Source organism: Bos grunniens, chromosome 11 (assembly GCF_055505025.1).
Source record: "Bos grunniens cultivar Pamir isolate PY7600 chromosome 11, Bosgru_T2T1.0, whole genome shotgun sequence".
In the NCBI taxonomy this organism is placed as follows: Eukaryota; Metazoa; Chordata; class Mammalia; order Artiodactyla; family Bovidae; genus Bos; species Bos grunniens.
In genome coordinates this window covers 15,126,858-15,144,692 of record NC_141175.1, presented here as the reverse complement: position 1 = coordinate 15,144,692, position 17,835 = coordinate 15,126,858, and the positions used below count along the sequence as shown (strand labels likewise).

Here is a 17,835-nt window from a genome sequence, read left to right as displayed (position 1 = left end):
TCTGGGCTATATTTTTCTCCAAGACCGTCAGGGATAGACCCAGTGACCCACTGGTGCCACAGCCACTGGCCCTGGAAATGGCTCAAAGCAGATCTAATTAAGCACCTGGGGAGGAGCTATTGAAGTTGAATGTCCAAGCAGATCAAATGGCCAGTGCCTGATGACTAGAGCCAAGTGAGAAACAAACCCAGCGCCAGCCTCCAAAACCATTCTCTGGTGCATGAGGGAGAATGATCCGGTTCCTGCCTCAGACTCCGGGGTGAACCCACCCAGTGACTGGTCACTGTTGCCAGCCTGATGCATGCCTTCCAGGATCCAAGTGGCTGGAGCAGCAGCAGGAACCATGGCTGGGCTCAGAGGGTTGGGGGAGGAGGTTGCTATGGTCATGACTTCAAGCCAGGTACTTCTCCCAGACCTCCAGCTTCCTCTCAGGTGAAAAATTGGAAGTGATGATGATGATGATGGCATTTGAAGCTTTTTCCTTACATGCGACTACAATATATAAAACAGAACAATGAGCAAAGAACAAACAAAAAAGAAACAAACAAATTCGGAATTAGCGGAGCTACTCTTGGCTACCATGAAATCTACTTTAAAATCTTTGAACCAGAGGCTGATGCTGGCTTCTGCTCTTCAGATCCCCTTGCTGAGGAGGCCTGAGTGCACATCCCTCCCTTCCCCTCGGTGGGCTTCCGGTGCCCTGTCTCTGAAATTGACTTGTTGGAAAGGCTGTGGCAGCGGATAGAGTCTTGTAACAAAACCCAGGACTTAGAGAGAAAGCTGGAGCTGCCGGGGTTTAAGACAGAGTTGGGTCTGAGCCCTGACAGGCACCACCACATGCCCAGGGCATCTGGGGGAGGCAGAAGTGTGGAAAAGGCCCCTGGAAGGTGTGCCCAGGCTGGCTGCCGAGGGCCAAGGCTGTGCTAACCTCACGTGCGGCTGCGGGGGCCTCCCCACCTGGTGCGGGGGCCGCGGGTGGCAAACCTGGGTTTTTCCAGCAAGGAGTAGGGTGGTAGCTCTACCCTTTGGCTGAGCCATGACCTGCGGGCACAGGCGCTAGGACGAAGGGGCTGGCACAGAGTCAGAGCACGAGGCGCGTGCAGGGTCTGACCCCTTAGGGATCCCCAGGTGGAGACAGAGCCCTCCTGAGTGAACCTCCTCCCGCCCCCCACACTGTGGGAAATGACACCCCTCTGATGCCACTGGGTGTAGTTTCTAGGGGGCAGAGATTCCACTTGATTTATCACTCAAGGCTCTGTGCCTTTCTCGTGCCACCAAATGGTCCAGAGCTTGGAAAGCGTTCTGAGCAGACCTAGGCTGCTCCCACAGGGTCAAGGGCAGGGGTGACGCCAGGATGGGGCCCCCAGGTGTGTCGGCAGCCCCAGGTGGCCTCTTGGCTGCAGTCTGAACCCTCCGTTCTCCAGGGAGCTGCCCTGCCCCAAGCCTCCCCGTGGGAGGAGGCAGACCTTGCTATGCACCCCCACCCAGCCTGGTGCTGTGTGCAGTGGACGCTGCACCCACAAAGCTGGAAGGGGCCACCCTCTCCCCCAGGGCCGTCGCTCCGCCAGTCTCTAAGAGGTGGCCAGTCTAGGGACCCATCACTCCCTCCCTTGGGAGACTGTCCCCAGTGGATCAAGCGTTGGGGGCTTTTCCAAACTCCTTTCTCCATCTCCCCCAGAATCTCACAGGTTCCTTGAGGCAAGATTTAGCTCCCCCCACCGCCAGGCAAACATTAACCATTAGGGGAGGAAAAAAAGTAAAACAAAGGATCCCCTTTCTCCTCAACTGACCCCAAATGAACAAGCCCTGTCCACCTCGCTGGGTTTGCTGCCACAAATTATCACGCAGAAGAAATGGCTGGTACTTGGCAGCCGTTTCTACGAGGGGCCTGTGTGCAGCAGCACTCTGCTCGGTTTTATTATTGCCTTTTACGAAGTTTCCAAGACAACTGAGGCCAAGTAACAGAACCTTGACTTTATGTGCCATGAAAATTTAATAAAGAATTTTTTAAAGGCTTTTAAGAGGCAGAAGCTGCGGCCCAGCAGCAGAGCCCTACGGAGGGAGGAGGCGCGAACGCGCGGCCGCCCACCAGACCTGGAGGAGCCGGGCCTGTCAGGGCCCTTCAGCATGGGCAGAAGTGATCTCTGGCTTCTGTCTAGGCCAAGCCTATGGAGATCGGTCCTTTGCTCAATTAACATTTATTAAGAGTGCCCAGTGCCAAGTCCACGCCAGCCTCTTTCCATTGGTTATGACCCACGTCCACGGTACAGGCCAGGAAGCGGGCAAGGGGCTGGAATCACTGGTCCATGGTCATGGTCACATAGCCAGAGAGCCACAGAGGCAGCCAAAGACCCTCTCAGGGTCCCTGCTGGGATTCTTGTTTTCCTTGTTCTGATGCTAAGGTTTCTGAAGGGAAATACCCGTGGCTGGCTCTTTTCATCGCCCAGCTCCTTGCCTTGTTTCTGCAGCCTGCGAGGGGGCTGGGGGGAGAGGGCGAGGTGGGGACATGGTGAGGGGCAGGCAATGTCCCCATGGCCCGAAACCAACATCCTGGTTGGACTGTTAGCAACCGCCTCATCAGAGGAAACATTCCCCACCAGCCTCCTAAGCATGTTCTATCACTCCAGGGCTGCAAAGACCCCCTTCCGTCTGCTCTCTGAATAAGGCTCAGAAGCAATTTGCTAGAAATGAGCAAAAAAAACATCAGGAATTTTGCCATTTTATACCAAAGCTCAATGGTGCTCAGTGTGTCTGGGCGCGCGCATGCCTACATGTGGAAGCTGTGTGCTCCGTGGATTTCCTAGTTACAGGAAAAGCAAGACTTTTGGTTACTAGAGATGGAGGTAATTGACTGTGTTGCCTGTTCTGCAAAGCTCCTTTGCCCTGGGAACAGAAAAAAAAAAAAAAATTGAACTTATTTCATGAGGGAGAAATTCATATACCATATGGGAAAACGTCTCCCGTATCTGTCAGACTCAGTGGGAGATGGGCAAAAATATCAATCAGAGCAAGCTGGATTTTAGGTTAAAACGCATCTTGCCAGAAGAGGAGAGCTCTGAGCTACTGATGGGGGAATTGCATCATCTCTGAATTTTATTGAAAGGGGCTCAAATGCCAGACAGTCAAGCCTGGTTCTCAATGCCGGGACTGAGGAGTTTAGGATATTTATCAAGAAATGAAAAAAAAAATGTTTAAGCTATTTTTAAAGTAATAGTCTGCCAATCACAAGGCAAATTCCAGGTGTCAGAGGAGCAGCAGAGACCATTTTTCAGCCCTCATGTCTTCAAATATGCAAGGAAAATGAAAGAGGGTGGAGCGGGAGGGGAGCTGAGTGTCTCGACTTCGTTTGTCCTGATGGATTACAGTATTCAAGGAGGAACCTTCTCCCTTTATCCTTTTATACTTTGCAGGAAACCAGAAGCCGGTCTGAGGCTAACACGGCACTCCAGCACTCGGGTCTGCAAAGCGCTCTCACGCGTGTCATGCTTTCCAACTTTCATCTTTTGTTCCCAATGTGAGAGCAGATGTCACCCCCTGGTGCAGCCGAGGAACCTGGACCCCATAGAGTGTACAGGCAAAAGAGAAGGTAGGACCTCCACAAGCTGAGCCCCAGAACCCCAGGACTCCCTGAGCCATCACCCAGCCTCTCTGAGACATGGGTTTCTGCATCTGTGAAAATGGAGCCAAAGCCCTCTCCCTCCTGGCCTGTAGGCCTGTTAAGCCTCCATGCAGAGCGGCTAAGGGGCGGAGAAGGGGTTGGGGGCTGGGCTCTGCCTTCCACCAGCTGCGAGGCCTTAGGCAAGTCACCTGACCTGGGCATTGGTGCCCCTAGCTGTGAAAAGAGGGCAATGAGCAGCCTCACCCTTTGCGAGGTCACTGGGGGGATCAAACGAGAGGATGGAGGCAAAAGTACTGTGTAAACTGTGAAGCATCAAACAGATGTCACCCTCTCGTGGGAAATACTCTTGGTTCTAGAAACGCACAGAACGCCATGCCAATGTCTGGGCTCCTCCCCAGCCTGGTCCTACTCACCCTAACTACATTCACATCAGCATTATCTGCTCTGAACTAACCAAGCCCCTACAGAGGCTGTGGGGCTGGAGAGACAGGCCAGATGTCTGATGGAGGAGCCGTGGTGGACACGATCCAGCCCGGTGACCCTCGGTCTCCGAGACTGAACGAGAAGGGGGTGCCCATGTGGGATGGAGCCCACACCTGGATCCAGGTACAACGGAACCGGGAGAGACTGCCCAGGGTCAGAGGAGCCACTGTCGTGCCCAGGACACGGAGGTGTTCACAGATCCAACCCTCAGGGCTTCTGCAGGGGGAGAACTCAGGCTCCTTCCCCTGGTCCTCTGAACAGTCCTATTATTTCAACTGTACCTGAAGGGCCCCAGCTTGGTGCCCGAGTGGCCAGTGTCAAGCCATCACCCGCCTGATCGTGAAGGAACTCACAGCTTGGCGGACGCGAACACTGACACCACACAAGTATGATCACAAAGGACTTCCCAGTTCTCACGAGGAGGAGGAGGGGGTGGCTTATTGCTTGAGGGATGGCAGTGGAGACACGTGAGCTGGACTTTGAAAGATAAGTGAGTTTCCACTTACTTATGGAAGCTGGACAACAAAAAAGGCTGAGCGCCGAAGAATTGAGGCCTTCGAACTGTGGTGCTGGGGAAGACTTTTAAGAGTCCCTTGGACAGCAAGGAGATCAAACCAGTCCATCCTAAAGGAGATCAACCCTGAATATTCATTGGAAGGACTGATGCTGAAGCTGAACTCTAATACTTTGGCCACCTGATGTGAAGAACTAACTCATTGGAAAAGACCTTGATGCTGGGAAAGATTGAAGGCAGGAGAAGGGGGTAACAGGATAAGATGGTTGGATGGCATCACCGACTCAACAGATATGAGTTTGAGCAAGCTCCAGGAGTTGGTGAAGGATAGGGAAGCCTGATGTGCTGCAGTCCATGGGTTGCAAAGACATGACTGACCGACTGAACAACAAGTTTCCACTGGGCAGAGGGAGGGTCCAACAGAGAGGACAGCTAAACCTGGAGCGCATGGAGCAGATGCGGGCCCTGTGACCACCTCCCAAAGGGTCAGGAATCAGCACCTTCTCTCCAGAGTGGTAACAACAGACACACAGGGCTGTAGGAGCACAGAAGCTCCTCCTGAGATATGGGGGCTGAGCATGGATTTAGGGTGGAAAGGGAGGAGGGGACTTAAAGGTCAAGAAGCTTGGGCTTCATCTGGGAAAAGAGGAGGGTCAACAATTAGGGGATTCGGCAATCAGCATTTTGGTTCTGAGTTCTTCCTGAAATGATAGGGATTGAGGGGGTTAAGAGGCAAAAGACTGATGCAGGGTAGGCCAGAGATGATGAGGTCTGAGCTGGGAGGACAGACGGAGGACAAACAAGAGGGATTTGGGAGTTCTGGGGATGGAGGCGCCTGTCTCCGGGAGGCCCTGCCTCTGCACCTGGGGTGGGGTCCGTTGGGACCAGCGCTGCGAACAGTCCACCTGCATCCTTCACAAGCCCCTGCGGCAAGCTCCACTCTGCCCACGCTGTGGAGACGGAGCTCCTGATGGGAAAGGCAGAGAGGCCAAGGACAGCCCCGGGAGGCAGGAAGGAGGCGAGCAGGCAAGGCCAGCCCTGAAGAGGGAAGGGTAGGTACACCAGAAGTGGCACGGCAGGAAATGAGGCGGCGGGCAGGGTCCAGGGATGCATGCAGCCCAAGATGGATGAGGCTGAACCTGATCTCATCTATTCATTGAACCTGCTCTGGCTGCGGGCCATGACAGTGGCGGGGTCAGTGTGGCCGGACTGTGTGTGAGGGGGGCACCAGCAGGAGGGGAGGAAGGGCAGGAGAGGGTAGGGGGAAAGAGGTACAGATGGCGTCCGTGGGCCCTTCTTGGGGACGGGCCGATCCTACGGGCAGAGAACAGGGACTCAGCTCCACATGGAGCATCTCTCTTCCCGGAGGAAGGAGACGCCTGCTCTTGTGATCACTCCAATTACCCCCTACGCAACGAGCAGCTAATTACCGAAGAGGGTTAAAACAGTGGGACTTCCTATTAAGAACGAGGCGGTGGGGGAAGTCTCCGATCACTCGCTCCGATAATGGAGCAGCCTCTGGTTCTTCCTGATCAGTGGCATCAAGAAAACGCAGGGTCCGCTCTGTCACTTGCTGACCTCCTGTACTACGGCAGCCTTGGTTCCCCAATGCTCACTGAGGGCCACGGGGCTTCTCAAGCCCTGTCCTGCCCTGGAGGGGCTCCTTCTAGACCGTGACCACCCAGCAACCATGCCTCTGGGTGAGAGGCGAGGGGTGAAGGGAGGACGGTCCTCATCCTAGGAGCTGAGGTTCACCCCAAACAGAGCAAGGGGAATTCAGCCTATTAAAACAATTTTTTTATTGATTTAATGTCTTCTTGGCTGTGCTGGGTCTTTGTTGCCGTGTGTGAGCCCTCTCTAGTTGTGGCGAGCAGGGGCTGCTCTCCAGTTTCCGTGTGAGGGTCTCTCTTGTCGCAGAGCTTGGGCTCTAGAGTGCAGGCCCAGTGGTTGCGGTGTACGAGCTTAGTTGTCCTGTGGCACGTGCAATCTTCCCCGATCAGGGATCGAACCCACGTCCCCTGCACTGGCAGGCGGGTTCTTAACCACCGAACCAATAGGGAAGTCCCCTAGAATTCAGACGACTGGTTATTTTTTTTCTAAAAAATTCAATGTGTTTGGTTGGTTTGGAACCTGATGATGGCATCCCATTTTGTCAAGGGCATGCTTTCTGGAAACCGACTTCAAGAAATGATATCAAGTTAGAACTTTGTCTAAAAGATGCTTTGCTGCTCCCAGCTGCTAATAAGCGTGCAGGGACCATTTACTTGGGTCGTTAGCTGTGAAATCCATCTGCTGTGGTCACAGGGTTCTGGGAGAGCGGACAAAGGGTTTTCAAACTCATTTTCTCACAGTGGACAGTTTAGGAACACTGACGGTCCTGACCTGTGACACCAGATGGCGTGGCAGTGTGCAGAGCCCTGGGGGTCCCCAGGCAGGAAGGACCCACCAGTGCTCTGTTTGAAGCTGGATTCATACTCACCTGGGGACACAGAGGGGATGGGGCTCTGGAGTCGACTGACCTGGACTGACACCTGACCTCCCACGTGACCTCCCAGGCCTTGTTTCCCTTCTCTGAAAATGGGAACGGCCTTACATAAGTGCCCTGGACGACTGGAAAACAGAGCTGATGACACCGCTAAAATGGCCCTACTTGGGAGGCACTTGCTGCTCATCAGGTACCTCCCGTCCTTCCCACCTGTGGCCACCCCCTGCTTTTTGCTGGGAAAATAGAGGCATTTATTTTCTTTATAGAAAGACAAAGTCTCCCATCACTTAACAGCCCAGCATGGGCCCTGCAAGGCTCGGGGACTGCCAGGGCCCCCTGGGCGGTGGACGGGCTGCAGACCTGGGTCTGCCCTGGGCTTCTAGGAGAAGGAGGGGAGAAGCAATGGGATGAGGGCATCACATGGGAGCCACCCTGTGGGGGCGGGGGAGGCAGACTTCACACCTTGAGGGAATGGGCGTCTGCCTAGAGGGAAGGTGAGGCAAGGATCAACAGACCCCCACCCCACCCCCTAAACTGCCCAACAGCTGGAGCGATCTTAGATTAACAGCCTTCCCTTTGGGTTGAAAAAAATTCCAGAGAGGATGACTCCCAGCTGGGCATTTCAACAGACACTTTTTGAACACCTATGAGGGACCAAGGTCTGTGCTGGACCTTGATGCAACTGCTCCCACTGGTTGGAGTGAAGGGGATTTGGCTCAGAGACAGGGAGGAGTGTTAGGAGGAAGAGGAAAAGCAGGGGAAGGAAGATGTCTGTGCTGGTCTAGGACACATCTCTGACCCTTCCTGGATCCTACATTCGTGAGCGTTTTCTGAGCCTTACTGTGTGCCAGGCACCATGCTAACGAATGCTGTCCAAGACCCTTCATTCTCCTCCCTCAGAGCCTGATGGTGAGCTCCTTCCAGGGCCCTCCAGGGTCCTTTATAAGTGGGGACCTTCTGGGAAGGGCCATGTTAACCCCAAACCCAACAGCGTTCTGGGGAGATTGGCTGTACAAGGGCAGCTTCTCGTCTGCCTGTGGTCAGCGGGCCCTGGACCCTGACTTGCCTGTGGCCATTTTCCAAAGTGCTCCCTTCCGCTGCTTCTGAAGCTTCCCCTCTGAGACGGGCAGGGTTGGGAGGTGGATATCTGGGGACATGAATGGTAAGGGTCTTGTTGAAGGGAGAATGTGACTCCCCTTTCCCCAACACTTCTAATGTCAAGCTCTGACTCGCTCTGATCCTTACGCAGGGCTTATAGACACATTCCTCCCCTCTGAAGCCTCCACCTTCCCCAGGGCTCCCCACACACTCTGGGCACACATGGTGATTGCCCTACCGTGGAGAGCTGTGATCAGAGGACACATGACTGGGGAACCCCTGCTGTGGGGTCAAACCAAATGGGACAGAAGGTGGCTCACAGGCTGCAGCCAGCTCTGAGACTCCAGGAGCCTTCCTGAGCTGCCTCTCAGTGAAATCTGTATCTTAATGAGTAACACACGGAACACTGCTGACAACAGACAAGCTCATGAAATCAGCCAGGTCGGTCTGTTAACTGCACCCACGCAGCACATGATTGGGGTGGGACAGCGTGCAGGCCTCCTGGGTATTTCCACTTCATTTTCACAGAATGGGGTGGTAGGAAGTCAAATATGATGTTCCTAGGCTCTAACCATATTCTCCCTGGGGGGCCCCCCCGGGCAGACCCCAGATGCAGCTGCCTTGAGTTCTTTCCATGGCCCTCCGTCTTGAGGTTGTTGGTGCCCCCCACCCTGCCCCAAACACAGCAGCTTTTTATCCCCAGTTGTGGCTTCCCACGAGCCTAGAAGAGAAGAGGCCATCTGTTATGTTTTGGATATCATATGTCCGCTGATGGCTTGCGAGCAGGTGGGCCACCAAGAGGTGCTGGGAAGGAGAGCGGGCGAGAATCAGGCGGGCTCGCCAAGCGCAGCTCAGCGGAACGCGGAGACGAGGAGCGGGATCTCGGGCTGGGACTTAGCATCCTGCCATCTCTCCACTAGCAGGAAGCCCGGGGGTGGCGTCTTTCAGGCTCAGCCTTCTTCCGGGAAGACAGAGCGGCCCTCAGGACAGGGTGTGTCTGGAGTGGGAGACCTTGTGGGCGCCGTCTGTGCAGGGCTGGGGCCGGCCCTCGGCCGGTGGGGCTGGAGGCGCGGCCTCCTGCGGGGTTCCGCTGGGCTGGAGCCGGCTCCCTGACGATGTGCCGCTGCGGCCACACACTAGGCGCTTCTCGTCCAGCAAGGACAGGTGATATTCACACAGGTCGATCAGCGAGGCCACCTGCTCGTGGAGCGGCAGCATCTTGAACTTCCTCTGGGCCAGGTAAAAGAAGGCCTCCACGAAGGCCTGCAGGCACATCCCTGTGGACGAGAGACCGGCGTTAGGGGGACTTGGTGTGCGCGCGCAGGCGCCCTGGCTTCCCGACGCCAACCACCAGGCTCTCTCCCCACCGCCGTTTCCTTCGGAGAGGAAACAGGGCCGTCTCGGCCTGCTTGACCAGCGCCCGGCCAGCTGGGCATTCACAACCGCTTGCAGATTCACCCTTTAAGCTGCCCTGTGAAGAAGGTTCAATAACCCAGTTTTACACATGGGGAAACTGAGTCTCAGAGAACTGGAGAGACCTGGGCAAAGTCCAGTGGTAGAAAGCCGTAGGGCTGGGATTTAAACCTAGCCCAATGCCTTATTCTCTTGCATCGCCATCAAATGTTCCCATTAAAACCCAGCCCACAACTTTTATAATAAGGGAGAGGGTGTGAAGATGAGTCCAACTTGATGGCCATTCTATAACCTCATGGAAAGTGCTAGGTGCTCAGTCATGTCTGACTCTTGGTGACCCCATGGACTGTAGCCTGCCAGGCTCCTCTGTCCCTGGGATTTCCCAGGCAAGAATACCAGAGTGGGTAGCCATTCCTTTCTCCAGGGGATCTTCCCCACCCAGGGATCGAACCTGGGTCTACTCATACTGCAGGCAGATTCTTTATCATCTGAACTACCCAGGGAAAGCCCTCATAGGCATGTCAGTTACATTTCTCGAAATCCACAAATTGTACCTTAAGTTAAAATCTGTGCATTTTGCTACATGTAAATTTTACCTCAAAAAGTAAAACATATCTGACCCCTCCTCTATACTCAAAACTATATTCTGAAAGGTATTAATAGGAAACCCCATTTTGTGCCTGGAAGGTTCTTCTATTTTGCCTCGTAAATTCCTACTCCTTCTTGGGATTTGAGCTGAAAATCACTTACTCAGCAAACCCTCCTCTGAGTGCCAGGTAAGATCCAGCCCCTGGTAGAGGCTTCTTGCCTTTTTCTTGGTAGCACCTTTGGCGGCTAGTTCAGGGTTTTATTTGCGCGGTTCACTGACAATCTCTAGCTTCCCTGCTGGACTGTGGGCTCCAGCTCACCTCAGTCCCCCCCAGCGCCAGGTCCCCAGAAGATGCTCCATACAGAGGGACTGACTACGTGAGTGAATGAACGAATGAGTCAGCGCTAGGCGCTTCACAGACATGCCTTTGCAAGGTCACTATTATGATGTCCCATTTTACAGATATGGAAACTAACAATCAGAGACGTTGAGTAACTTCCCTAAGGTCACACAGCCAGAGACCTGTGGCTTGGAAATTCACACTCTGACTCCCAATTCTCTTAACCAAGTTGTGCCTCGCAAAAGGTTCTGAGTCTTCCCAACATCCTAGTGAAAGTGAGCTCCATGACCCAAAATCATGGGGCTCCCTGGGCTCCTTGGGGAAGATGGCTCTAAGGCTGGACCAAATGCCACATGGTACTTTTAGAGAAGCCAGCTCCCACTCGTAATCCACACCTTCCCAGGGGCCTTGCTTCCTTCTCAGACAAACTGGTTGCCTGCTCTGTCACTGTAGGCAGAAGCCTGGCCTGGAGTTCGTAAATATTGGATGATATATGGACCCTGGGATCTGAGAGATCTTTTTGTGTTGGAAACTTGAGCTGAGCAAAGATGTTGCTTTTTTGTTTTTTGTTTCTAATCTTCTAAGTCCATCAAAGCTTTTTTTTACTCAGCTTCTCTTGACTCCAGACGCTCTGCAAGTCCCCTGCTTGGTCTTGACAGGAGCTGATACAAAGAACAGTAACCCTTTTAATGTAAACAGAGGCCTGGTACCGACCAAGACGGAGGGGATGAGGCCTGAGCCTGTATGAGGAGACAGACGTTTTCTAATCACTGACTCTGGGCCAGGGCTGTCCTAGGGTGTGCGTGCGTGTGTGTGTGTGTGTGTGCACGCACAGTCAGCGGGAGGGTCCAGGACATGCAGGCTGAAGAGGCTGGGATCTAAAACCAGAGAAAGCCGGGGCAGTCCCAGCCCCCAACTTCACAAGTGTGTGATCTCCAGAGCGCCGCTGCTCCAAGTGTGGTCGGCAGACGGGTGCCGGGTCCAGGAACGGCATGTCCCTGGTCGCTGACAAGATAAGGAGCTCAGGCCAGAATAAATCACCCTCCTCATCAATCACATTGTTCAGTTCAGCTGGCAGCGCTTTGCGGCAAGACTTTCCGTTTATAAAGGAAGCCGCACGTATTTACATGCTAGCTCGAGTCTCCTATCCAGGACTGGAAAAACAGTGCGTGACTGCAAGTTTCATAGCTCTGGGGTCTACAACCCCCCACCCTCAGTTTAACCACAGTCTTGTCAAAAAATTCAGATTCCAGGATGGGGCCCAAGACCCTGCATTTCTGCCAAGCTTCCCAGTGGTACCCAGGCTGCTGGTCTCTGGAGCACACACTCTGAACAGTGAGGACTGAGCACCTTTTACTCAACAAACACCCATTTCCTTCCCTTAATTGGAGGCAGACTGTGATTAGAGCAATAACACACCCCCCAAAATACAATTAAGACCTCTTTCGGGAGAAAAAAGTATGGCTAAATCATTGAGAAATCATTATCAATATCTCATTATTGATAAAACGAGAAATGGGGTTGACTGTGATATCCTTGGTTTTCTTTTTGCTCATCTACATTTTCGGATTTTCTATTGTACTGCCTGCCAAGTCGCTTCAGTCGTGTCCGACTCTGTGCGACCCCATGGACTGCAGCCTACCAGGCTTCTCTGCCCATGGGATTCTCCAGGCAAGAACACTGGAGTGGGTTGCCATTTCCTTCTCCATTCTATAGTACACACATGTGCAATTAAAAAATAATGCAACTGGAAAATCTAGAGAGTGGAAAAAAGTGATGCTGGGACAGCTGCTTCTAATCATGAAGACTGCTACTATTTGAAGTCATTGCTTTGAAAAATTAGAGTGCAAACTTTCTGCATACATGTTCTGCTTTGATAAAAAGTTTATATAAAGTATACGCACGAGGATGAAGGGGAATGGACATTACTGACTCCTGCATGGGTCACGTACACGATGCCAGTGCTCCGACCCTCACTACACGTCCCACTGTGCAGATGAGAAGACTGAGGCCCAGACAGATCACATAACTTGCCCTCAGGTCACATGCTGGTAAGCGGCAGGGCTGGGATTTGAACCCAGGCCTCAGGCTCTGCTGATTCTGTTCAGAAGCTGTGTTGGAATACGGACTGCAGCTCCACCCCAGGGTTCTTGGTTCTGAAGGTCTGAGAACTTGTGCTTTGAACACATCCCCAGATGGTGACGAGGCTCCTAGTCGGGATCCGACTTTGAGAACCTGTCCCTGCCTCGCCTCCTCCTGCTGCCAGGTTCAGTCTGTTCTTTCTCCACTCTGAAAGCCCATCTGCAAAAAGGGGCCTGCTTGCAAAAGGGCTGGCCCCTGAAACTGACAGAAGCTTGACTTTGGGCTAAAAATGTCTGCCTTTTAAGACACTCTGATTGAAAGCAGACTTGCAATCAGTTATTTTTAAAAGACTAATGATGGAGCTGGAAAAGCATGAACTTGTTCCAACTCTGCATTAAGTCCTCTCTTGGTTTCTGAGAAACCACACATCCCCAGTTTCTTCTAGCGTCACGGCTTGACCACTAATCGGGGGCGGGGGTGGATGGGCGGCAAGCTCTATTGCCCTCTGCCAGGCCCTGCCCTTCTCTGTCTGTGCTGATGGAGTGTGGGCCTGAAAGGTTCTGGTAAGCCAGGCCATAAGGGCCCTGTGGACCAAGGTGGGACTTCGCATCTCATGCTGAGGAAGACAGGTGGCCACTGGGAGGTTTCCAGGTGACATGGTCAGGTGTGTGCTGTGTTGACAGCAAGTGGCAGGGGCACAGGAGAAAAAAATCGGGAAGATGCATTAGGGGGTTGCTGTGCTGGTCCTATCAGGCGAGGGCTGATAGCGACTTGGACAGGGCAGCAGTGGGGGGTGGTGGCGTGGTGAAAGGTGATGAGGTTCTGGATAGAATCTGGGGGTCGTGCCTATGTCTCTGAGGGGCCAATGGGGTGGATGGGGGCATGAAGGCAAGTCAGGAGTCCTCACGAAGAAGGGGCTCTAACAGCAGGCTGAGGGGACTGGCCTTCCCCTCAAGGCCTGTGTTTTGCTAACATTTTATCTGTAAAATAACCTGGGGACCTTGCCGGAAATGCAGGTTCCTGTTCCTGTCCCCTGGAGGCTGTCTGTTGGTGATGAGGCCCAGATACTGCTTGTAACTGCAGCGCTGGGGATCCGACACTCAAGGGTGATCAGGAAGCTTTGCGATGAACATTCCCTCTTGGCTGTCTCTTGAAGGGCTCTTGAGGAGGCAGTGGAGTGAAGAAGTTGAGAGCATGGTCTTTTGAGAAACCTAGCGCTGGACTAGCCCTGCCATGGGTGATCAAGAACCTCTAGGGGTGCAGAGAACAAGCTCTCTCCTCTGAAATCCCACTGCCCACCTGTCTCTACCATCTTCATCTGCATGAGCTGCCAAATATCGTAACACAACACCATAGCCAGGGTGGCTCAGACAACAGTTGTTTATTCTCTCAACAGTTCTGGGGGTGGAAAGTCTGAGATCAGAGTGCTAGCATGGTGTGGTTCTGGTGAGGGCTCTCTTCTTGGCTTGCAGACAGCCACCTTCTCTCTGTGGCTTCCCAAGGCAGAGAGAGAGAGAGAGAGAGAGAGAGAGAGCCAGCAATTTGGCATCTCTTCTCATAAGGACACCAGTCCTATTGGATCAGGGCCTCACCCTTATGACTTCATTTAACCTTAATTACTTCCTCAGAGGCCCCAACTCCAAAAACAGTTATACTAGGGTTCCAACATATGACTGAAAGTGGGGGGTAGGGCATGCTTTAGTCCATAGCGCCCTGGTCTGTAGCTTGGTTCTGCTGAGGTGCAGCCAGTACTTGCAGTCTCTCCTGCCATTTACCAGGTCTTCGAGATTACTTGAGCTATTTAGGAGAAAATGTAAGAAACCCTGCCCCTCTCCCCTGCTCCTCCACCAGCCCTGGCGGATCACTCCTTACAGCTCTGATGCAGAGCTGGAAGCATCTCTTTGGTAACATTGCTTCAGTGACCCATTACAGTAAAAGGGATGAAAGGAAACAATAGCACTTCATATTCTTTGACCCTTCATTATGTGCAAGCCTTGGGCGAAGGGCTGCACTTGCATTATTTAACTGAACGAATCTCTCAGAAATCTCAGGGAGCAAGTGTGACCATCAATCTCGTTTTATATTCAAGAGACTTGTCAAAGTCATATAGCCAATAAGGTGCCTGAGCCTAGGATTGTTCCCGTAACTTTTTGACTCTGCTGAGGCTTCAAGAGCCGTCAAAGAGATGGCCAGGTCAGGGTGTTAATTCCAGTCACTTAGAAGGAAGAAATGACGCTGCCTTGCAGTGAATGAGGGAGCCCACCTCCCACCACTCCCATTTCTGCTGGATGCCAGCAAGGAGGTGCAGAACCGTCCCCCAGGTTTCGCAAACAGGCTTTCCCCTCCTGCCCGCTGTGCCTGAAGATCAGCTGCTGAGTGTTTTTCTAAACTTCATTTGGGTTCATGGATCTTGCTGGAGAAAGCAACCCTTGGAACCTTCCAGTGTAGCCATCCACGTGGCTCTCGCCGAGATGGCCACTTGCATATAGGATGCAGCCCCTGACAGGCTGTGGCCTCATTCTGTCCATCAGCCTGGTGAGAGAGGGCCCACTGGCTCCTGGCCCCCAGCCTGCTGCTCTCCACGCCCAGGGAGGGGCTCTTGATCACTGGACTTAAGGACAGTGCTGGCGGCTGCGCCTTGATAATCTCATCATCTACTCTGGGGCTTAAGGATGGAAACAAGAATAATGTGGTCCGTGTGTAGAGCACCTGCCAGTTTACAAAGAATATCCGTTTTCTCATCTGGTTCTCTGAGTCGCTTTCAGAAGAGGATGTTATTACAAGGATTCCCCACTTACAGTTGAGACCCAGAAAGGCCAAGTGGCTTGTCTAGGTCCCCTTAAGTGGATGAGGCGGCATTTAAACCTTAGCTGACTCTCAAACCCACAGTTCTCTTTCCAACACAGTGTTCTTTCTTAACATCTGACATTTATGTATTATTTTATAGTTTATAGAGCACATTTGCATATATGATATAATTAAATCCAAATCATTGTCGACAGCCAGAGATATTACCCCACACTGAATATGAGATATATTTTTTTTCCCTCTCAAATATACCTGTGCTTCCTTGCTAGTAATTCTATTTCAAAATATTGGTGTGCTGGGTTAGGACAGCTATTCGCTGATTCTTTCTCTCACCCCAACCTTTAAATCTCTTTCTCATTGCTCACCTGGAAGAGAGGTTTCTGTCTCATAGTGACTTTTTAAATGTGCAAGTATACAGGCTTTCTGTTTGGAATCGGTGGTGGGAAATAAAGCTGAGTGATCTTGACTAGAATTACTTTAGTGGTTCCTCTCTGTGCAGCAGAACGCTCCCCAGAAGAGCTATGTGAAGGCTGCACCGACTCAGAGGTGGTTAATCACGAGGATCTGTCTTCTCCCCATTGTTGGGGTGGCTTGCAGTCTGCTCTGATCTGTAGCTGCAGTTGGTCCCCCGAAGCATTACCATAGTCCTTCCCCCAGGCCTGGGGCTGGGGTCTCAAAGGGCTCCACTGCGGGAGATGAAAACTGGGCCTTTCCCGAGAAATGGCATCTGGCTCCATGGAGGAATGACTGATTGGGCTGGCCTGGTTCCCGCTCTGCTGCGTGCTAGCTGTCTAGTCTTTCGGGAGCCAGTTCTCCTCTGGAGGGCTTGGTTTCTATGTCTGTAAAGAGTGGCTTTTATCAAGCACTCCCTAGAAAAAGCCCAATGCAGAGCTTGAAAAATACCAGTCATCTCCCTGCTTTAATGCCTGCCCTTTCACCTCCCGCTGCCTGGAGCGCTATCATGACGCTGGCTTCATTTGCTTCTTCTACTGCACTAACCAACCGGCTCATCTCCACACTAGGCTGTCCTGCGGCTGGGGAGCCTGCGCCCCCATCTCTAGCTGGCACAGAGCAGGCTTTCTGGAAGTGTTTGTGGAATCAATGAGCCATCTGACTGGGATTACAGGAGGAAAAATTATGCTGCAGGGTTAGAGGACCTGGATTATCACCTGGTCTCTGCCCTCTGCGTGTCGTGGCTTTGGGCCAATTACTCCCCCTCTCTGGGCCTCACGTTCCCCTTCAGTAAAATGGGCAGAGGATTGGGTCATTTCTCAGGATTCCAGAAGTGTTAGGAGGGATAGTGGCTTCTGAATGTTTGAAAAATAATAACTGGGCTTCTCTGCTGGGTCAGTGTAAAGAATCTGCCTGCCAATGCAGGAAACACGGGTTCGATCCCTGATCCAGGAAGATCCCATATGCTGTGGAGCAACTAAGCCTGTGCGCCACAACCCCCGAGCCTGTGTGCCTAGACCCTGTGCTCCACAAGAGAAGTCACCGCAGTGAGAAGCCTGCGCACGAACTAGAGAGTAACACCCTGCTCTCCACAGCCAGAGAAAGCCCACGCAGAAACGAAGACCCAGCACAGCCAAAAATAAAATAAACAAATTGTTTAAAAAAAGAATATCTTTAAAAATTCTATTATAATAATTAAAACCTCAAACCACGTTTATTGAAGATGTTCTGCCGCCCCGACTCACGCTGTGCATTTTCCCTGCACGTGTCCCTTCAATCTCACAACAACCCTGAGAGCCTGGTCCTGCTGATATTCACACTGTGCAGCTGAGATGGCTGAACCCAGAGAGGCCTGGCCACTTGCCCAGGGTCACATTTCCTGTGCCCCAGTTCGCACTGTCCAGGGTGGCGGTACTGGGTCCCCCACTGCTGGTCTACACTATCTCATCCCAAAACAGGTGGAAACTTCCTCAAGGCTCAACCTTTAAGGGACAGAGGAGACAGCCATTCCCCTATAGCTGGGGAACGGAAGTCTCACGCACAGAGTTCTTGTATCTAGGCATTGCAGCAGCGAGTCACCATCACCTTGGTCCTTGGCTAGATGGAAAAATTACTAAGTGTCAGGAGTGAACCATAAATAGACCTTGGATAAAAATCATTACCCCCAGAAGCCCGCAGCACCCACATAGCAAACATAAGCAAAGATGAAAGCAGTTATTCCATCATTTCATTAATCGCAGGTCACACCGCTGGCGGGCACAGAGTGGCCTGAAGGTCCCGCTCCAGCCCCAGCCAGGGTCACCCCTGATTCCATCACGAGGCAGATGCAAACTCCTGAGTCATCGTCTGGGGAGATGGGCTGCAGGGCTGGTCACCACTTCCTGCCACCTCCTTGGTGCTCTTCCAGATGCTTCTGGTGGGATTAATGGCTCCCATGGACCTTCTGAGGCTC

The 17,835-nt window shown here is 52.6% G+C and overlaps 1 protein-coding gene across 3 annotated transcripts in view; it reads right to left on the bottom strand.

The window, feature by feature from the left end:
* Positions 1–8,624: 8,624 nt before the first annotated feature.
* TTLL11 (tubulin tyrosine ligase like 11) overlaps positions 8,625–17,835 on the bottom strand; it is a 268,134-nt gene continuing 258,923 nt past the window's right edge. For all 3 annotated transcript variants that reach the window (XM_086325418.1, XM_086325419.1, XM_086325420.1), the window contains one exon: positions 8,625–9,476. In XM_086325418.1, coding sequence (XP_086181544.1) covers positions 9,181–9,476 — 296 coding nt within the window. In that variant the 3' untranslated portion in view covers positions 8,625–9,180. The remainder of the gene's footprint in view (positions 9,477–17,835) is intronic.